Raw genomic sequence first — 16,787 nt, forward strand, 5'->3', positions numbered from 1 at the left:
AGTAGTTGTGGCTCACGGGCCCAGTTGCTCCGCGGCATGTGGGATCTTCCCGGACCAGGGCTCGAACCCGTGGCCCCCGCATTAGCAGGCAGATTCTCAACCACTGCGCCACCAGGGAAGCCCTGATAATGATTTCATACTGCTGTTCCCTTGTTCAGCTTCCTGTCCCTGGGAATAAAGATGGGGAAAAGGGAAACACTTACAGCTTCCTTTTCTCTGTCCAGAGGGTCTCTGCTTCTTTCCCCTGGTAAATGTCCACAGAGGATTGTAGAGTCTGTGTTATTGAACTGCATCCATCAGTGCCTCTGCTTAGTTAACGTGTGGTGGGTTTGTCAGTTTCAGGAGCATCATTTGTTCACCATACACTGTTCTGCCATAGCTAGGACACAGGCGACTTTTTTTTTTTTTTTTTCTGAGAAGATTGTTTCTTCCTTTGTTTTAGGCTGAAGAAATGTCAACCATTGGGAGTTTTGAAGGATTCCAGCCTGTGTCTCCAAAGCAAGAGGGAGATGACCAAACCTCTGAGACTGATCAGCTGTCCAGGGAGGAGGGTGACCCAGGCACTGTCTCAGGGCCAAGGCAGACTTCAAGGCCTCCAAGAGTGACTGAATCAGCACTCTACCCCAGTCCCCATCACCAGCCTTATATCTCACGGAAGTACTTCGTTACACAGGTAAAATAATAAAATCATGAATTTAAATACTACATAAGACTTCTCCTTAAAAATATCCTAATATCCTTCCATATACCACATGTTTTACCAACTGTTTTCATGTTCGTTATCTTGTGTAATAGTCACAATAACTGTGAAGTAGTCATCCTTATCTCCATTTTATAGGTGAAGGATCTGCATTTCGGAGAAGTTAAGGGTCTATTTTTGACCACCAGATAGTATCAAGGAGAAACAGGTCCTCCAGCCTCCATGGGTCTTTGGCTCCTCAGTCCTGTATTCATGCTAGACCTGACCTCAATAAATTAATGCTCTATGGAGAGAGAACCAGACTGGCTAGAATATAAAGCTGGGAGCCCAGAGGGAGTATTTGTTGTAAGTCTGGAAAAGACATGGGTGATGGAGTGGAAAAGGTTACTGAGCATGGGCTAAACCTCAAGGGTCTACATGGGCATGCTGGTATAACAATGCGGGGACAAACACTTTATTCCAAACCTGTAGCTGTAGTTGGAGCTGAGCTTCTTCCCTGTGCATCAAAGCAGTGAGCCTGTAGGCTACCATCAACTGGGGCAACATTGCAGATTGTGCACTGTGGCAACAGAGAGATTCTTCAAGTGTACATGGAACATCTCTTTGTCGAAAAAAAAAATTTTTCACCTCAACTCCTAAATAAGTGGTGGCCAAGAGTTTGAGACTATTTATAATGCTTTAACTAACAAACCCTGATTTGTTAGCCTTTAAAATATATCTTTGGTTAAGATAAAGTTGTAGCTAAAGAGACTCAGTGTGTGTGTGTGTGTGTGTGTGTGTGTGTGTGTGTTTGAAGATATATACCTATATTACCTATATTCAGTGACTCTTAACCTATATTCAGTGACTCAAATGTGCAGAGTGCTTGGCATGTTCTATACTATGTGTGTGTTTGTGTGTTTTTGCATAGGTAAAGCAAATGGTTTATTTTCCAAAGTATGAGAACTTTATTGAATATGCAAAGTTAAGCTGTAAGATATAGCTGGGAAAGAAATCAAAGCATCCCTTAAAGTGTCCTTTTCTTTGATAGTGATGATGAGAGAAGAACAGGATTTGATGAGAGAAGAACAGTGATGAGTGATATAGAATAAGGACTTTATCATTGGAAGCTGGTTCAATTAAGAGAGCTGCCTGAGAAGTCTATGCAAAGCTGTTGTCTTTGCATCTGATGATGGGTCTGAAGTTGCTATAGATCAACCAATTGGCTGTTGTGAAGTAGGAATAGGAAATAGGGAAAAACCTGAACCTGAATGGACAAACTGGAATTCCTTTTGACCGAGTGGCTCCCACCATGGAAAAATGGAACCTGTGTTTGTCTCCCACCAAGTTTGAACTTGAAGATGTGAGTCACTTTCAGGAGAAGCCAGTGCTCTTCTCCACCGAGCGAGCTGCACACTTACCCAGTTCAGGGAAGGAGGATCTGAGGGAGGAGGTCTGACTGTAACAAAAGGAGCTGTAGGTCCAGGGGCTTCCCCACCCCCTCCCATGCCATCAAGTAAACAGGAGGTTGGCAGCTGTGAACATGAGCTGCATTTGGGCCTGATTGCCCTGCCCTGATCTTCAATAAGGGATCATGACTGATGTTTCACTTCTGCCTTTCAAATCTGACACAAACCTCTCTTGTGGCCAGCACTAATTTAGAAGCAGACAGGAAAGGAAATTCTAGAAAATGTAGTTCTAGCTTAGCTAAATTGACACAGTCTAAAGCTACAACAGAGCTTTTGTTTGTTTATTTATGTATTTACATGATGCTTTTATTTGTGTGGCTCTATGTAGCTTATAAAATACAGTCCCCTGGAGAAACACTGTGAGGTAGGCAGGAAAGGGCTTATCACTCTTGTTTTAGTGGTAAACGTATTGAAGTTTCAGAGGAGTGAAGTGACCTAAGTCACGTAGTATTAGTGTAAGAGCTGTAGCTAGACTCTGTATCTTCTGTCTCTAAGTCCGGTGTTCTTTCTACCATAATGTACAATTGAACGTATGGCCCCCTAGTAAAGGTTTTCAGTGATTGACTACGATTCATGTGAAGAACATCGTCTCCAACAGGTGCATAGAAAATAACTTCAAGTTCTCAAGAGCTTGGGAAAGGAAAACCTTCTTCTAATCTTATCAGTGAGTCTGAAGTAGACCTGAGGACTCTTTAGGAGGTATCTGTAAGGGCTACATTCCCAAGCAGTCAGCATTAACTTTCCTTCAGACCAAGAGACAAAATATGAAGAGGTTTTTTCTTTTTTAGCGTGTGAGTATAATGAAAGTGCTTTAATGCATATGAGGATAATGAAAATACGATTGTTGGTTCGACTGAAACAATGATAAATATTATTTTGAATAAATAATGATCCAGTTTTACTACCGTGTAAACCACAAATCTGCTGATGTGGTGGTAGCTGAGGAAATGGGAGGAGACATATGTATGTATGTATGTATATGTGTGTGTGTATATATATATACATATATATAAATTTTCTCATCTTCAAAGTATGGATAAAATATCAGTTTGTTTTTTTTTTAATCTATTATTTATTTTTGCTGTGTTGGGTCTTCGTTTCTGTGCGAGGGCTTTCTCTAGTTGTGGCAAGCGGGGGCCACTCTTCATTGCGATGCGCGGGCCTCTCACTATCGCGGCCTTTCTTGTTGCGGAGCACAGGCTCCAGACGCGCAGGCTCAGTAGTTGTGGCTCACGGGCCCAGTTGCTCCGCGGCACGTGGGATCTTCCCAGACCAGGGCTCGAACCCATGTCCCCTGCATTGGCAGGCAGATTCTCAACCACTGCACCACCAGGGAAGCCGAAAATATCAGTTTTATATGGGAGTTTAAATAAGCTAATTTTTAAAGAGTTCTTAGTACAGTGTAATACGCATCTATTAACATCTCATAAACAACATCTCTTGCTATTTTAAATGCTTTCTTTCTCTTTTTTGCTGACTTGGCGTTCGCATTTCTGTTATTGGTAATAAGGAATGATATTAAGATGCCCATGACCTCACCATGACCCCTAAGGTGAGATATAAATGTAGACGTATAGGATCTGTAGCAGGAAAGAGGTTCAAATGAAGGAAGCTAACTGATTTTCTCAAGGGATAATTAAATCAGACCAGGGCTCTGAATGACTCAGATCTATGAAACATACATCATAATGTTTTGCTTCTTAGAGCTGAAATGAGATCTAAGGATGATCTGGTCCAGGGCTTCTCAGTACTTATCATGCAAAGGGATCACCTGGAGAGCTTGTTAAAATACTGGTCTGATTCAGTGGGTCTGGGATGAGGCCTTAGATTCTGCGTTTATATAAACTCTCTGGCAATGCTCATGCTTTCTGTCCACAGACCACGCTTTGAACACCAAGTTGCTAGTCAATTCTCTCATTTTTAGAGGCAACTGAAGTCCAGAGAGGGGCAGTGGCTCACCCAAGGTCCTAACAGTTAGTGAGCACTGACTTGCCCAAGAGGTTAGTAAGTAGCAAAGCTAAGGTTAGAACAAATGTCCCCCAATTCCCATTCATAGTTCTGTGATCCCACGCAGTGATTTAAAATAAACCAGTTTATTACAGTGTAAGAATTTTAAGGATATATCTTGCAAATTCAGAAAAGCAGTAAGTGACTGAGTGGAGAAATTCCTTGGCCATGCATTTTATTTTATTACAGTGTTTTAAAATAATTTCACAGGAGGTGGTTTATTGACAAAAATTGGAAAATGTGGACAAGCAAGATAAAAGTCACCATAATTCCATAGTTCAAAGTTAACCAAAATATATGAATGTGCTTTTATACATTTTGGTGAATAGCCTTACTTTTTTCTTACATGTACATTTTATTGTGCAAAAAAATAGAATTACACGCCAAATATTTATTATGTCAATAACTGTAGTTTCATAACATCATTTTTAACACTATAATATCCCGCTATGGAGATGTAGTACAATTTATTTAAGTTTTGCTGGATATTTAAGTTGTTTCTTGTTCATATCTGGAAAGGAAAGTTATTCCTTGGCTTGCTGAGGCAGGATGGCACTCAGTTACTCAGCTGCCAGGAGTGGACACCCAATGCTATAATAATAAGGAGGATCAGTATATGAGTTTCAAGCTGGATATGCAAAGATGTGACTGATATGAAAGTATAGATCAATTTAGGACAAACAAGTCATTTTAAGCATCATAATACTGTGCATTAGATCACGTCTCTGAATACCTGGTCGTAAAACAAGCCAATCTGGTCCCTTAAACCTCTTGTGTTCTTTTATGGGTCACTCTGGGTTGTTGCTTTCTTCCCTCAGGCTTCCAGCCAATTATTTATTTACAGCAAATTTGCCCTTCTGATACAGCTTAGCAACATTCTTTCTCAGAGCCAGGAGGGGCCTCAGATAATATCCAACCCCACCCCTGAGACACACAAAGAAGATGTGACTTGTCCAAAGGCAACCAGCAACTTAGGGGTCATAGCAGGCCAGGAACCCAAGACTCCTGGAACTTTCTACCACCCATCCACTGCCTCTGGCCTTGGACAATGAATGAGGAGTCACAGTAATGAAGGTCTGAACCACTTGCTATCAGTCTGCTTGGATAACCTTTTCCTCCTATTTTTGTTCATCTGCTATTATTGCTTAGACATATCTAAAAATGGCCTACTGTCTTCTCTCAACAAAAGTACCCCTCAAGGCTGATAACTTGAGGTATATTATGATAATTACTTTAGTTGTGGAGAGTGATATTCAAAAGCAACTTCTTATGAAAGGAACAATACTTGATCCGCATGGGGAAAGATATATTTAAACTCCCTGTAGGATTCTATGTTTGCAGATACCTTATCAGGAAGTTGAAAGCGATTAGAGATGGGGAATTATCTCTAAATTTATACTTGAGAATGTAAATTACATACAAACTAATGGGACTAAAACTCTTTGATCTTTTAATATTTAATTAATGGTTCCCCATGGCCTTTTTATAGCCTGTGTTCTATTGTGAGCAACAAGATTTTAATAAGCAGGTTTGGGACTTCCCATTGTGTGGCAAGATGCTGTTACCTTCATGACACTAATTTGACTTTCATGCTCTCTCCTTTTCCCTCTTCTCTTACTACACGCTTCCCCATGTCTTGCTCTTGTGCTGGGAACAACTAAATATATTGTATTGTTGTATTGTAATTGTCTGTGTGAGCTTCTTTGTGATTTAGAAATTATATATCTCACTGGGCAAAATTTCTTGACTCCCCTCCTTACACTGAAATCCTTTGAAGATGGTAGTAAAGTTGGTGTTTCTATCTGAGGGCAGACACTTAACAATCATGAAATAAGAAGCATTTCCTTCATTTTCAGGGAGAGACAAATTTGCCTGGGCTTTACAAATCACATCCAATTCACAGCTGGTTTTCTTACCTTATGAATATACCACAAAGCAAACTCTTTCTTGGTATGACGACACCCTCAAGGGAGAGCTGATTGTGTCTAAGTCCCTAGGAGCATTCCTTTCTATCTTGTCCCCTCCTCTCACTGTCTAGCTAAGGGGTCCAGTATATGGGAAAATATTAGCAGCAGACATGAATATTGTTTGTGTGACTACTGGCCCTGGGCTATTCTAGCTCAAGGAAACACAAGGAGACAAATACATATGTCTTTGAACTTTCCTCAGTACGTTTGTTTTGATTGAAAATATTTAGTGCTAGACTATTAGAGAAAATATTGACCATTAAGCTATGTAGTGACTTATAAGTAAGGGTCCTCCTAATGATTTTTTCTTAAAATTTAGAATTAGAAATGTATGTGTACTCTCTTGCCAGGCTTTCTCTGGTCGAGTGATGAGTACATATCATTCCATTATACTTTCTTATTAGTCTTAGACTGCAAGGAGTCTCAGAGTTAATTGTTCCATTGCAGTAACCATTTGATCCCCCAATCCCAGTACAATGATTTCCTTTCTATTTAATGTTAACAAGAAGAATGATAATAAAGTCTTCTATTCTTCAGTGTTACCAAATGTTTTCACCATTTCCTAACGGCTCTGTTACAGTTAATGATATCTTATCCATCTAACAAATGCTTACACTGATGCATGGAATGACAAGGTGACTTAACGTGGGTCTCACAGCCAGCAGAAAGGCTGAGATTTAAAACCTTGTCCTGGACACAAGTCAAAGTGTTCACACACTTTATTTCATTTTTGACACTAAAAGGCTGAAGTTAATTTATCATAGTAACCAATAATAACAAATGGAGGAGAGTAAAATACTCTATCAGGATATGATGCTTAACTGTTCCATAGAGGCATAACTGATATTTCTACTGAAGGTAAGAATTCAGGCAGTGAGGACATGGACAGAACTCCAGAGACTTCCAAACTGTTCTATAAGGAATACACTTTATTTTTTTTTATTTTTATTTTTTTTAAATTAATTAATTAATTAATTTATGGCTGTGTTGGGTCTTCGTTTCTGTGTGAGGGCTTTCTCTAGTCATGGCAAGTGGGGGCCACTCTTCATCGCGGTGCGCAGGCCTCTTACTATCGCGGCCTCTCTTGTTGCGGAGCACAGGCTCCAGATGCGCAGGCTCAGTAATTGCGGCTCACGGGCCCAGTTGCTCCGCGGCATGTGGGATCTTCCCAGACCAGGGCTCGAACCCGCATCCCCTGCATTGGCAGGCAGATTCTCAACCACTGCGCCACCAGGGAAGCCCCACTTTATTTTTAATGTTTAACTTTTGAAAATGTGTACAGCCAAACAACACCCATCCACTGGCTCCATCCACCAAGTTCCTTCCCTACCCTTAGGGAACCGCTGTTAACATTTTCTATGTATCCTTCTAGAGTGACTTTAGGCCTGTACAAACACAAATACTTATTCTTATCCATTCTCCTCCTTTTCACACAAAAAGGTGGCATATTTACCCTTTCTTCTGAACATTTTTTTCCTTTCACGTAATAACGTATTTTGAAATCAAAGATTAGTACATGTTTCTTCATTTTTTACATATTTATCATATTTCATTGCATGGATATGTCCCATGATATACCTAACAAGTCTACTATTGATAGATATTTGCATGGTTTCCAAGTTTTTGCTATCCACAAACTAGGCTGCAAAGGACACTTTATACATATGTCATTTTGTACATATGCAAGAGTATCTATAGTATAACTTCACAGAAATGGAATGTGTGGATCGAAGATTAGATCATTTTGATAGCTTTTGCCAATTGCCTTCCATAGGGAAGACAAGTAAGGTTTTGAAAAATTCTACATTCTTTTATTCATCTTTACATGTTTTTGGCAAAGTGTCTGGCATAAAAGCATCCAACAAAATGCCTATTTTAGGATTATTTCATTATTCTCCAATTCCACTTATATTTTTTTTCTTCTGAAAAGTATTAGTTTCACTACCAAGTTATATGAGCTTGAGGCAGAAATTATGTGAATACAGGAAAAGAGACAGGAAAAATAGCCATGATGAGTCATCAAAGAAAGCATCATTTTTTAGAGAACTTTGACCAGTGGGCCCAGTAGAGTCAGGCTATATCATGGGGAGCCGAAGATGACGGGTGATGGGAGAATTGTCACAGAATCAGGAAATTTCCCTGCAGGGTAGTCCAGTCCTACCAGCTGGATTACTGGAAACCAGTGATGTTGACACAATCTCCTGTGTCGGTGGGAGCTCAAGGCATATTTGACTAGTGTCCCAGAACTTACTGATTTTATGGCACACAGGTTTCAGCAAGCACGGGGTACCATACTAGCTTTCTGACAATCCTTTAACCAGCAGCAGAGGATGACAGAAGAGTTGGAAATCATTCAGTCCCCTGGCTGACTGTCCAATCCAACAGGAAACTTGTTAAAATTGAAAATTAGAATCTCTCAGTGTAAAAGGCTATGATCATATTTTCTTAAAGATTTCCAGGAGGTTTTGATCATCAGCTTGGCTCAGAAAGCTTTGGTTCAGTCTACTCAGTTGTCTTATAGATAAAGAAGTGGAAGCCAAGGAAAGTTAAATAATTATCTGTAGGTCACAGAATTTATTCATGACATATCTGGACTATGAACCCAGGTCACTCAATTCTCTGTAGTTGTCCTATCCATTTCCTGGATGACTTGTGCTGTGTGGAATGAGCGGAAGGGAGGGGGACAGCTAAGGACGTAAAGTTCTGTACCATTTACTACCATTTCATCTGAAGCAGCTCCATTCTTTTCCTGTATTTTACATGTGGACTCATATAAGATTTTTCTTAACTGATGGACTCTGTGGCCAACGTCTTTTAAAGCCTTTTATCAAAGTCTGAGAAAACAAGCAAACCAAAATCCTACAGTCACCTCACCTCTGGGAGAAGATATTTGAATGGGTCCTAGCCAGGCTAGTATCCCCATTTCCCTTTGGGAGAGAAAGGTCTCAAGCTAGGAGGATTAGGAATGTTAATGTTTATGGAAGATTAGGTGTCTAGCATAAAGCCCTATTATACAGGGAATATATGAGAACTTGTAACATACTTGTCCCAGGGTTGGGCATGAGACCAGCACTGTGTTGTAGGCCTGGAAGTGAAATGTCTGGGTTTCCTGTCTTGTCTCTGTCACTTCTTAGCTGAGTGGACTTGACAAGTTATATACTTCCCTACACAGACCCCTGCTTTCACACTTATAAAATGGAATGGCTTATAATAGATAAGCCCTTGGCTGTAGTGGTTTTCAACTTTGGCTATACATTGGAGTTATCTGGGACGCTTTTAAAACTTCTGATGTACTGTTATGTGAATCCCGTCCACTGAGTATCTGATATAATTGGCCTGGTGCACAGCCCTGGCATTAGGATTTTCAAAAGCTCCGCCGGTGATTCTGATGGGTAACCAAGGCTGAGAGTAACTGCCTAGAGAACAATGGTTCTTATAGTAGAGTCCCACACCAACGGCATCACCCAGGAACTTGTTAGAAATGCAAATTCTCAGGCCCACCCCAGAACTACTGAATCAGAAACTCTGCGGACAGTGCCCAGAAATCTGTTTTAAGACACATTTCAGGTGATTCTGATATGTGCTGAAGTTTAAGAATCACTGAGCTAGAGGGTCTATGAATTTATTATTAAGACAGGGCTAATCCATTTTTAAGCTAGAGGCAGGCTCATAGCAGGAATTCCTTTTTGGATAAAGGTCAAAAAAAGAGAGGTAAGGAGACAAAAAATTCATTTCCCAGAGCCAGATAAAATTATAGTCAGAACATTGGAAGAAGCTTTCCTCCTTTGTGTTTTATGGCCATGTACTCTTTGAAGAGAGAAAGGTTAGATTTTAGAAGTGTATGTATTGCTAAATGCATTGAACTTCCTGACACACATTTGTTTATTAGAAAAACTGGTGCTCTGAAAATGGCTATCTTCATTTCTATGAGAAAATGTGAGTAAGATTATAAAAATCTCACAGGACTTGGATCACTTTTGTCCCACCCAAGGAGAGCAACTTAGTAATTACCAGAGTTTAAGACTAAGCTCTCCAGCAGGCAGTGCCTACAACAAACAGGCAACTCCAAGAATTATCTTTCCTGGTCAACTTTCTGGAGGAATTGCTGGGATATAGTAATTAATCATAAGCATGAAGAGGACTCAGTCTTCTCTAAACTAGGTATTCTCTTTTTCCTACTCAACCAGGGGCCATTGAGACTGCCACGGAAGACTTGAAAGGCCACATTGCCAAGACTTCTGGAGAGAAAATTCAAGGCTTCTGGCTCTTGACAGAGTGAGTAGTTATGACTAAGTGAAGGGCAGTGGAAATCTAGCCTTTTCCTTGACAACACCATAATAGAATAGGAGATGGCCCAGTGGAATAATTTCTTCTGGTTACAGTGAGATAATTGATTGACATATCCAGCTGGAGAGTAAAGTTTCATGGTGCCCCATGGCTGATTGTATGACCAGGTTTGACTTCTACCACTGTTTTCCAGGCTAGTTGCTTCACTCAACCATCACTGTGACTACCTTATGTCAGACCCTCATCAGGGCTCTCAGGGACCATTGTATTAGCCTCCTAACTGATCTCTCTGGTTCCAACCTCTGTTTCTTGTAAGCACTCTCCCTCCAACCACATCAGGCTACTAACCATCCCACTCTGGGTACAGTGGAAAGGAAGGTTGGGAAAGAGGATGAATGAGATCAACATATACAGTGTGAATTTTATCATTAGGTAAATTGGGTACAATAACATGAGCAACAAAACTAGGGAAACCATGCAGGATAAAGACAGGCCACCTTGCAGGTAGGGAGGGATAGATTGGGGGTTTGGGATTGACATGTACACACTGCTATATTTAAAATTGATAACCAACAAGGACCTACTGTATAGCACAGGGAACTCTGCTCAATATTCTGTAATAACCTAAATGGGAAAAGAATTTGAAAAAGAATAGATACATGTACATGTATAACTGAATCCCTTTGCTCTACACTTGAAACTAACACAACATTGTTAATCAACTATACTCCAATATAAAATAAAAATTAAAAAAAACAAAACAAGCAAATAAAAAGCCCTCAAAAGAAAGGCCACCTGTCCAGAGTTAAGATAAAAAACAAATCACACTTAAGTGCTTGTCACTTTAATGACTGCTCCATTCACCCTCAAGGCTTATCTTAGCTACAGGGGTTTTCATTGCCAAAGACACAATGAAGATGGTTAACTTTCTGTCCTACCCTGAAACTCTAGTGTCTGTGTGACCTTTTTTTCACCCACCAGGTGAATATTAGGAATGCCATGGTCCTTATAATAATACGTAAAATATGCACATACTAAGGGTAAGAGGCATCTCTTTTCTTCTGCAGAATCCATGATATTAAATGGAGAATGCAATTAGAACTCCATTTGAGATACTTAATTGGTTCAGTAAGTTTTCTTGGTAATACAATCACCAAAGGTTCCAGCCGAAAAGCTCAGTCATTTCTACACCTGAGTGAAGAATCATTTTATCTTTCACTTCTGGGAGGGACATCTTCTTTGAATAAATTTTAGGAGGACAACACTGGGATGTTTAACCTTCCAGTCGAGCAGAACAAATCCCTCAATCAAAGGAATGCAGAACCAAATAACATGTGAATCCATCTTTCTGACCACCATATCATATTTTTGTTTCAAATGGGTTCCAAAAATTGAATTAAAATGAATTTTTGAAAACCAAGCTGATAAGTTCTGAGCATTTGTGTCTTCATCTATGAATTGTAGATAATGATATATACCTGACAAGTTGTTATGAAGACTAAACAAGGTAACATTGTAAAGTTCTTAGCAAAGTCCCTAGCACACAGTGGATTTTCAATGGATATCAGTGTCCTTCCTCTGTTCTCAAGTACTAACTATTGGTAAAAGGCAATAGTTTTTGACGTTGTTATTGGTAGCCTCTACCTTTATTTCTATCTTGTCCATCTCTATCTCTATCATCTTTGGGTTACCTTTAGTGGAAAGTCTTTTAATTTATTCACTTTCACCAACTTACATTTTATTCTCTTCTCTCCACCCCCCATCTGCGGAGTAAAATATGATTTGTGCAGATGGAAAGGCTGTCTTGATTAAGCGAGATGTCTACGTAAATTCTGAAGGTCACATCAGAAGTAAACACTTACCTATTTTGTTTCTACAATGTATCTCACTTTTTTTCTACAATATATCTCATTTCATTTCTACAATGTATCTCATTTATAAGAAAGAACGCACAAACGTGGTCTTTCAAATCCAGTGGTGGCTATTTTTGAATTCTCAAATAATAGAATCAGTAATTTCTTTAATGGTGCATATTTTGTTTGGTTTTATTTGTATAGAAGTTTGACTTGTTTTTTTGTTTGTTTGAATGTTTCTGCTCAGTGATTACAGTGGCCTGTAGATATCAGTTTTCGAAAGATAAATCTGATTGTGTGACCTTCATTGAGGTTTAGCACTATAATTGTGTGCTTGATTTAACATCAACTAGGACGATTGCTAACACCAGCAGTTTTCAGGTAAATATGAACAGCTTTGCCCCAAAGACGCAAGTCTTGTACCTACCTCTGAACCTAATAGGAAGCTCAGAAAGTTGGTAAGAACTCTCTGGCAACTAGTATTCTATTTCTCTTTTGTCTTGTGGTACCCATTTATATTAAGGACAATAATGAGGCATGTATCCTGTGCATGTAGAATTTCAAGCAATCATATTTGCTTATTTGCTATCAGACTTTCTTCCTTTGCACACTGGAACCCATTTCTCCTTTTTAAATGGTAGTGATTTTGTGTTCTTTTTTGGTCATTCTTCTCTCTCAAAATTCTTTCACTTCTCCCACAACCCACCATCAAAATCTGCTTTCAAGAAAAGATCTGATTCCAGTCGTTTTTACCAGAGTAAGGCGTTGCCAGTTTCTTTTCTTTGCCTGTTACTCTTTGTAGCTGGTTCAGACTGCCTTCATGTAATGGAAGGAGGTGCCAGTTGTAAAGAAAATGTTCAGGCATCTGGACTAAATGAATGGGCTCCCATTCACTGTAACTGTTCAAGCAGAAGATAGGAAGCTGTTTGTCAAAGAAGGGGCGTGCATAGCTTTTGAATGACCTTTCAGACTTAAGTCCTCTGTTTATTTGTAGTGCAGCAACAAACAGCAACAGCAAAACCAATCAAACAAAAAACAAAACCTCCAAAATAACAACAGCAAGACTGAGCAAAACAAATGTATAAATGCACAGGCCCAGAAAGGTGAGAACCTGGGCTGCTCTTGTCCCCTTTCCTCCTTTTTCTAATGGAATAAGACCCATCCATTCCTGCGAGTTACAGGGGCTGTAACATAGACCAATTTCCCCAGCCTCACCAACCACACAAGACTCTTTTCAAGCATAACACTTTTTTTGTATGTGACAGAAAAGATTGGGCTTCATGTACATCAACTTTCAGCTCCTTCTGGGTAGATGAGAAATCCCTGGCTACTCATCAGTGGTTTAAAGAATATCTGCTTTCAAACCAGTATTCCAGTTTCAGAATGATGAATAGTAAAAACCCTTTTAATGTAGTATATAGCACATGCAAAAGTATCTTCATGTCCATGAACTTGCCTTACCTTCCCTATGTCCTTGTTAGTTTTATGATTCCCATTTTATAGATGAGCGGTGGAGACCAGGGAAAATGAAGTGGCCAGATGAAGATCCCATAAGTGATAGAGCAAGAAAGATGGACCACCACACCCCTGTATTAGCTGGGTTATGATTCTTTCCCCAAGGATATACGGTGTAGATGTGGGGTGACTAATGAGCCCAGCTCCATCTTTAGTCATGGTTGGTCAGACTCCTAGAAGTAGTTTGATATAGGAGGGCAAGGTGGGAGCTGTTGAGAGGAAACTTGAAAAGGGCTTATGGGCCTTGTGTATCATGTTTAAGAACTTCGATTCTATCCCTTAGGTGATAGGGAGGCTCTGATGGGTGAGAACATGTGACTGTATTTATATTTTATGAAGATCCCTAAAAGTCCACAATCCCTTATCCAAAACCCTTGAATCAGCTGAGAATTTTTCATATTTTGGAAATGTAAAACAATGCATATGTTGTTTATTTTATGCCCCAAGTGGCGGTCTGGGACAACCCCCCATAATCAAACATATTAATATCTTTGCAGGGAAACATGTGATATTAAAAATAGAATAAATGGTCATGCTGGTTCAGATCTGGTTTTACTGCAAAGTGAGTTTGCACCACGGCTGCAATTTTCAGAGCTTTGTTGAATTTGAAATTGTGGATCAGGGTTTGTGGCCCATACATGTTTGAAATGTGGAGGATCAATGAATGGGTGGGAGGCTAGGTGACATATTAGATACTTATGCAATATCCATGAGGGTCAGATACAGTGGCATGCTGGAGCTGGTTCACACGTGCTTATAAGAGGTGAATGGTAGGATTTCAGGAATTTTGAGAGTCAGTTGTTAATTCTTAAATTTAAATTAAATACTTTTACAAGTTATTATTATATGTAAAATTAAATTAAATTAGTTTCACCCCCAAATAAATTTTTTTTGAATTTTATTTTATTTATTATTATTATTTTTAACATCTTTATTGGAGTATAAGTGCTTTACAATGGTGTGTTAGTTTCTGCTGTATAACAAAGTGAATCAGCTATATGTATACATATATCCCCATATCCCCTCTCTCTTGTGTCTCCCTCCCACCCTCCCTATCCCACCCCTCTAGGTGGACACAAAGCACTGAGCTGATCTCCCTGTGCTATGCGGCTGCTTCCCACTAGCTATCTATTTTACATTTGGTAGTGTATATATGTCCATGCCACTCTCTCACTTCGTCCCAGCTTACCCTTCCTCCTCCCTGTGTCCTCAAGTCCATTCTCTACATCTGTATCTTTATTCCTGTCCTGCCCCTAGGTTCTTCAGAACCTTTTTTTTTTCTTTTAGATTCCATATATATGTGTTAGCATATGGTATTTGTTTTTCTCTTTATGACTTACTTCACTCTGTATGACAGACTCTAGGTCCATCCACCTCACTACAAAATAACTCAATTTCATTTCTTTTTATGGCTGAGTAATATTCCATTGTATATATGTGCCACATCTTCTTTATCTATTCATCTGTCGATGGACACTTAGGTTACTTCCATGTCCCGGCTATTGTAAATAGTGCTGCAGTGAACATTGTGGTACATGACTCTTTTTGAATTATGGTTTTCTCAGGGTATATGCCCAGTAGTGGGATTGCTGGGTCGTATGGTAGTTCTATTTGTAGTTTTTTAAGGAACCTCCATACTATTCTCCATAGTGGCTGTATCAATTTATGTTCACACCAACAGTGCAAGAGGGTTCCCTTTTCTCCACACCCTCTCCAGCATTTATTGTTTGTAGATTTTTTGATGATGGCCATTCTGACTGGTGTAATGTGATACCTCACTGTAGTTTTGATTTGCATTTCTCTAATGATTAGTGATGTTGAGCATCCTTTCATGTGTTTGTTGGCAATCTGTATATCTTCTTTGGAGAAACATCTATTTAGGTCTTCTACTCATTTTTGAATTGGGTTTTTTGTGTTTTTGATATTGAGCTGCATGAGTTGCTTGTAAATTTTGGAGATTAATCCTTTGTCAGTTGCTTCATTTGCAAAAATTTTCTCCCATTCTGAGGGTTGTCTTTTTGTCTTGTTTGTGGTTTCCTTTGCTGTGCAAAAGCTTTTAAGTTTCATTAGGTCCCATTTATTTTTGTTTTTATTTCCGTGGGTCAAAAAGGATCTTGCTGTGATTTATGTCATTGAACGTTCTGCCTAAGTTTTCCTCTAAGAGTTTTATAGTGTCTGGCCTTACATTTAGGTCTTTAATCCATTTTGAGTTTATTTTTGTGTATGATGTTAGGGAGTGTTCTAATTGCATTCTTTTACATGTAGCTGTCCAGTTTTCCCAGCACCACTTATTGAAGAGGCCGTCTTTTCTCCATTGTATAGTCTTGCCTCCTTTATCAAAGATAATGTGACCATATGTGTGTGGGTTTATCTCTGGGCTTTCTATCCTGTTCCATTGATCTATATTTCTGTTTTTGTGCCAGTACCATACTGTCTTGATTACTGTAACTTTGTAGTATAGTCTGAAGTCCAGGAGCCTGATTCCTCCAGCTTCGATTTTCTTCCTCAAGATTGCTTTGGGGTCTTTTTTGTTTTCATACAAATTGTGAAATTTTTTCTTCTAGTTCTGTGAAAAATGCCATTGGTAGTTTGATAGGGATTGCATTGAATCTGTAGATTGCTTTGGGTAGTATAGTCATTTTCACAATGCTGATTTTTCCAATCCACAAACATGGTATATCTCTCCATCTGTTTGTATCATCTTTAATTTCTTTCATCAGTGTCTTATAGTTTTCTGCATACAGGTCTTTTGTCTCCTTAGGTAGGTTTATTCCTAGGTATTTTATTCTTTTTGTTGCAATGGTAAATGGAAGTGTTTCCTTACTTTCTCTATCAGATTTTTCATCATCAGTGTATAGGAATGCAAGAGATTTCTGTGCATTAATTTTGTATCCTGCTACTTTACCAAATTCTTTGATTAGTTCTAGTAGTTTTCTGGTAGCATCTTTCGGATTCTCTATGTATAGTATCATGTCATCTGCAAACAGTGACAGTTTTACTTCCTCTTTTC

At 39.2% G+C, this 16,787-nt stretch overlaps 1 protein-coding gene across 1 annotated transcript in view; it reads left to right on the forward strand.

The window, feature by feature from the left end:
- The first annotated feature begins 451 nt into the window (after positions 1 to 451).
- Positions 452 to 16,787, forward strand: part of TPRG1 (tumor protein p63 regulated 1) — a 117,067-nt gene continuing 100,731 nt past the window's right edge. The window contains exons 1-2 of the mRNA XM_068545457.1: positions 452 to 657; positions 10,284 to 10,397. Of these exons, the coding sequence (XP_068401558.1) occupies positions 452 to 657; positions 10,284 to 10,397 (320 nt within the window). The remainder of the gene's footprint in view (positions 658 to 10,283; positions 10,398 to 16,787) is intronic.

Source organism: Eschrichtius robustus, chromosome 6 (assembly GCF_028021215.1).
Source record: "Eschrichtius robustus isolate mEscRob2 chromosome 6, mEscRob2.pri, whole genome shotgun sequence".
NCBI classification, from domain to species: domain Eukaryota; kingdom Metazoa; phylum Chordata; class Mammalia; order Artiodactyla; family Eschrichtiidae; genus Eschrichtius; species Eschrichtius robustus.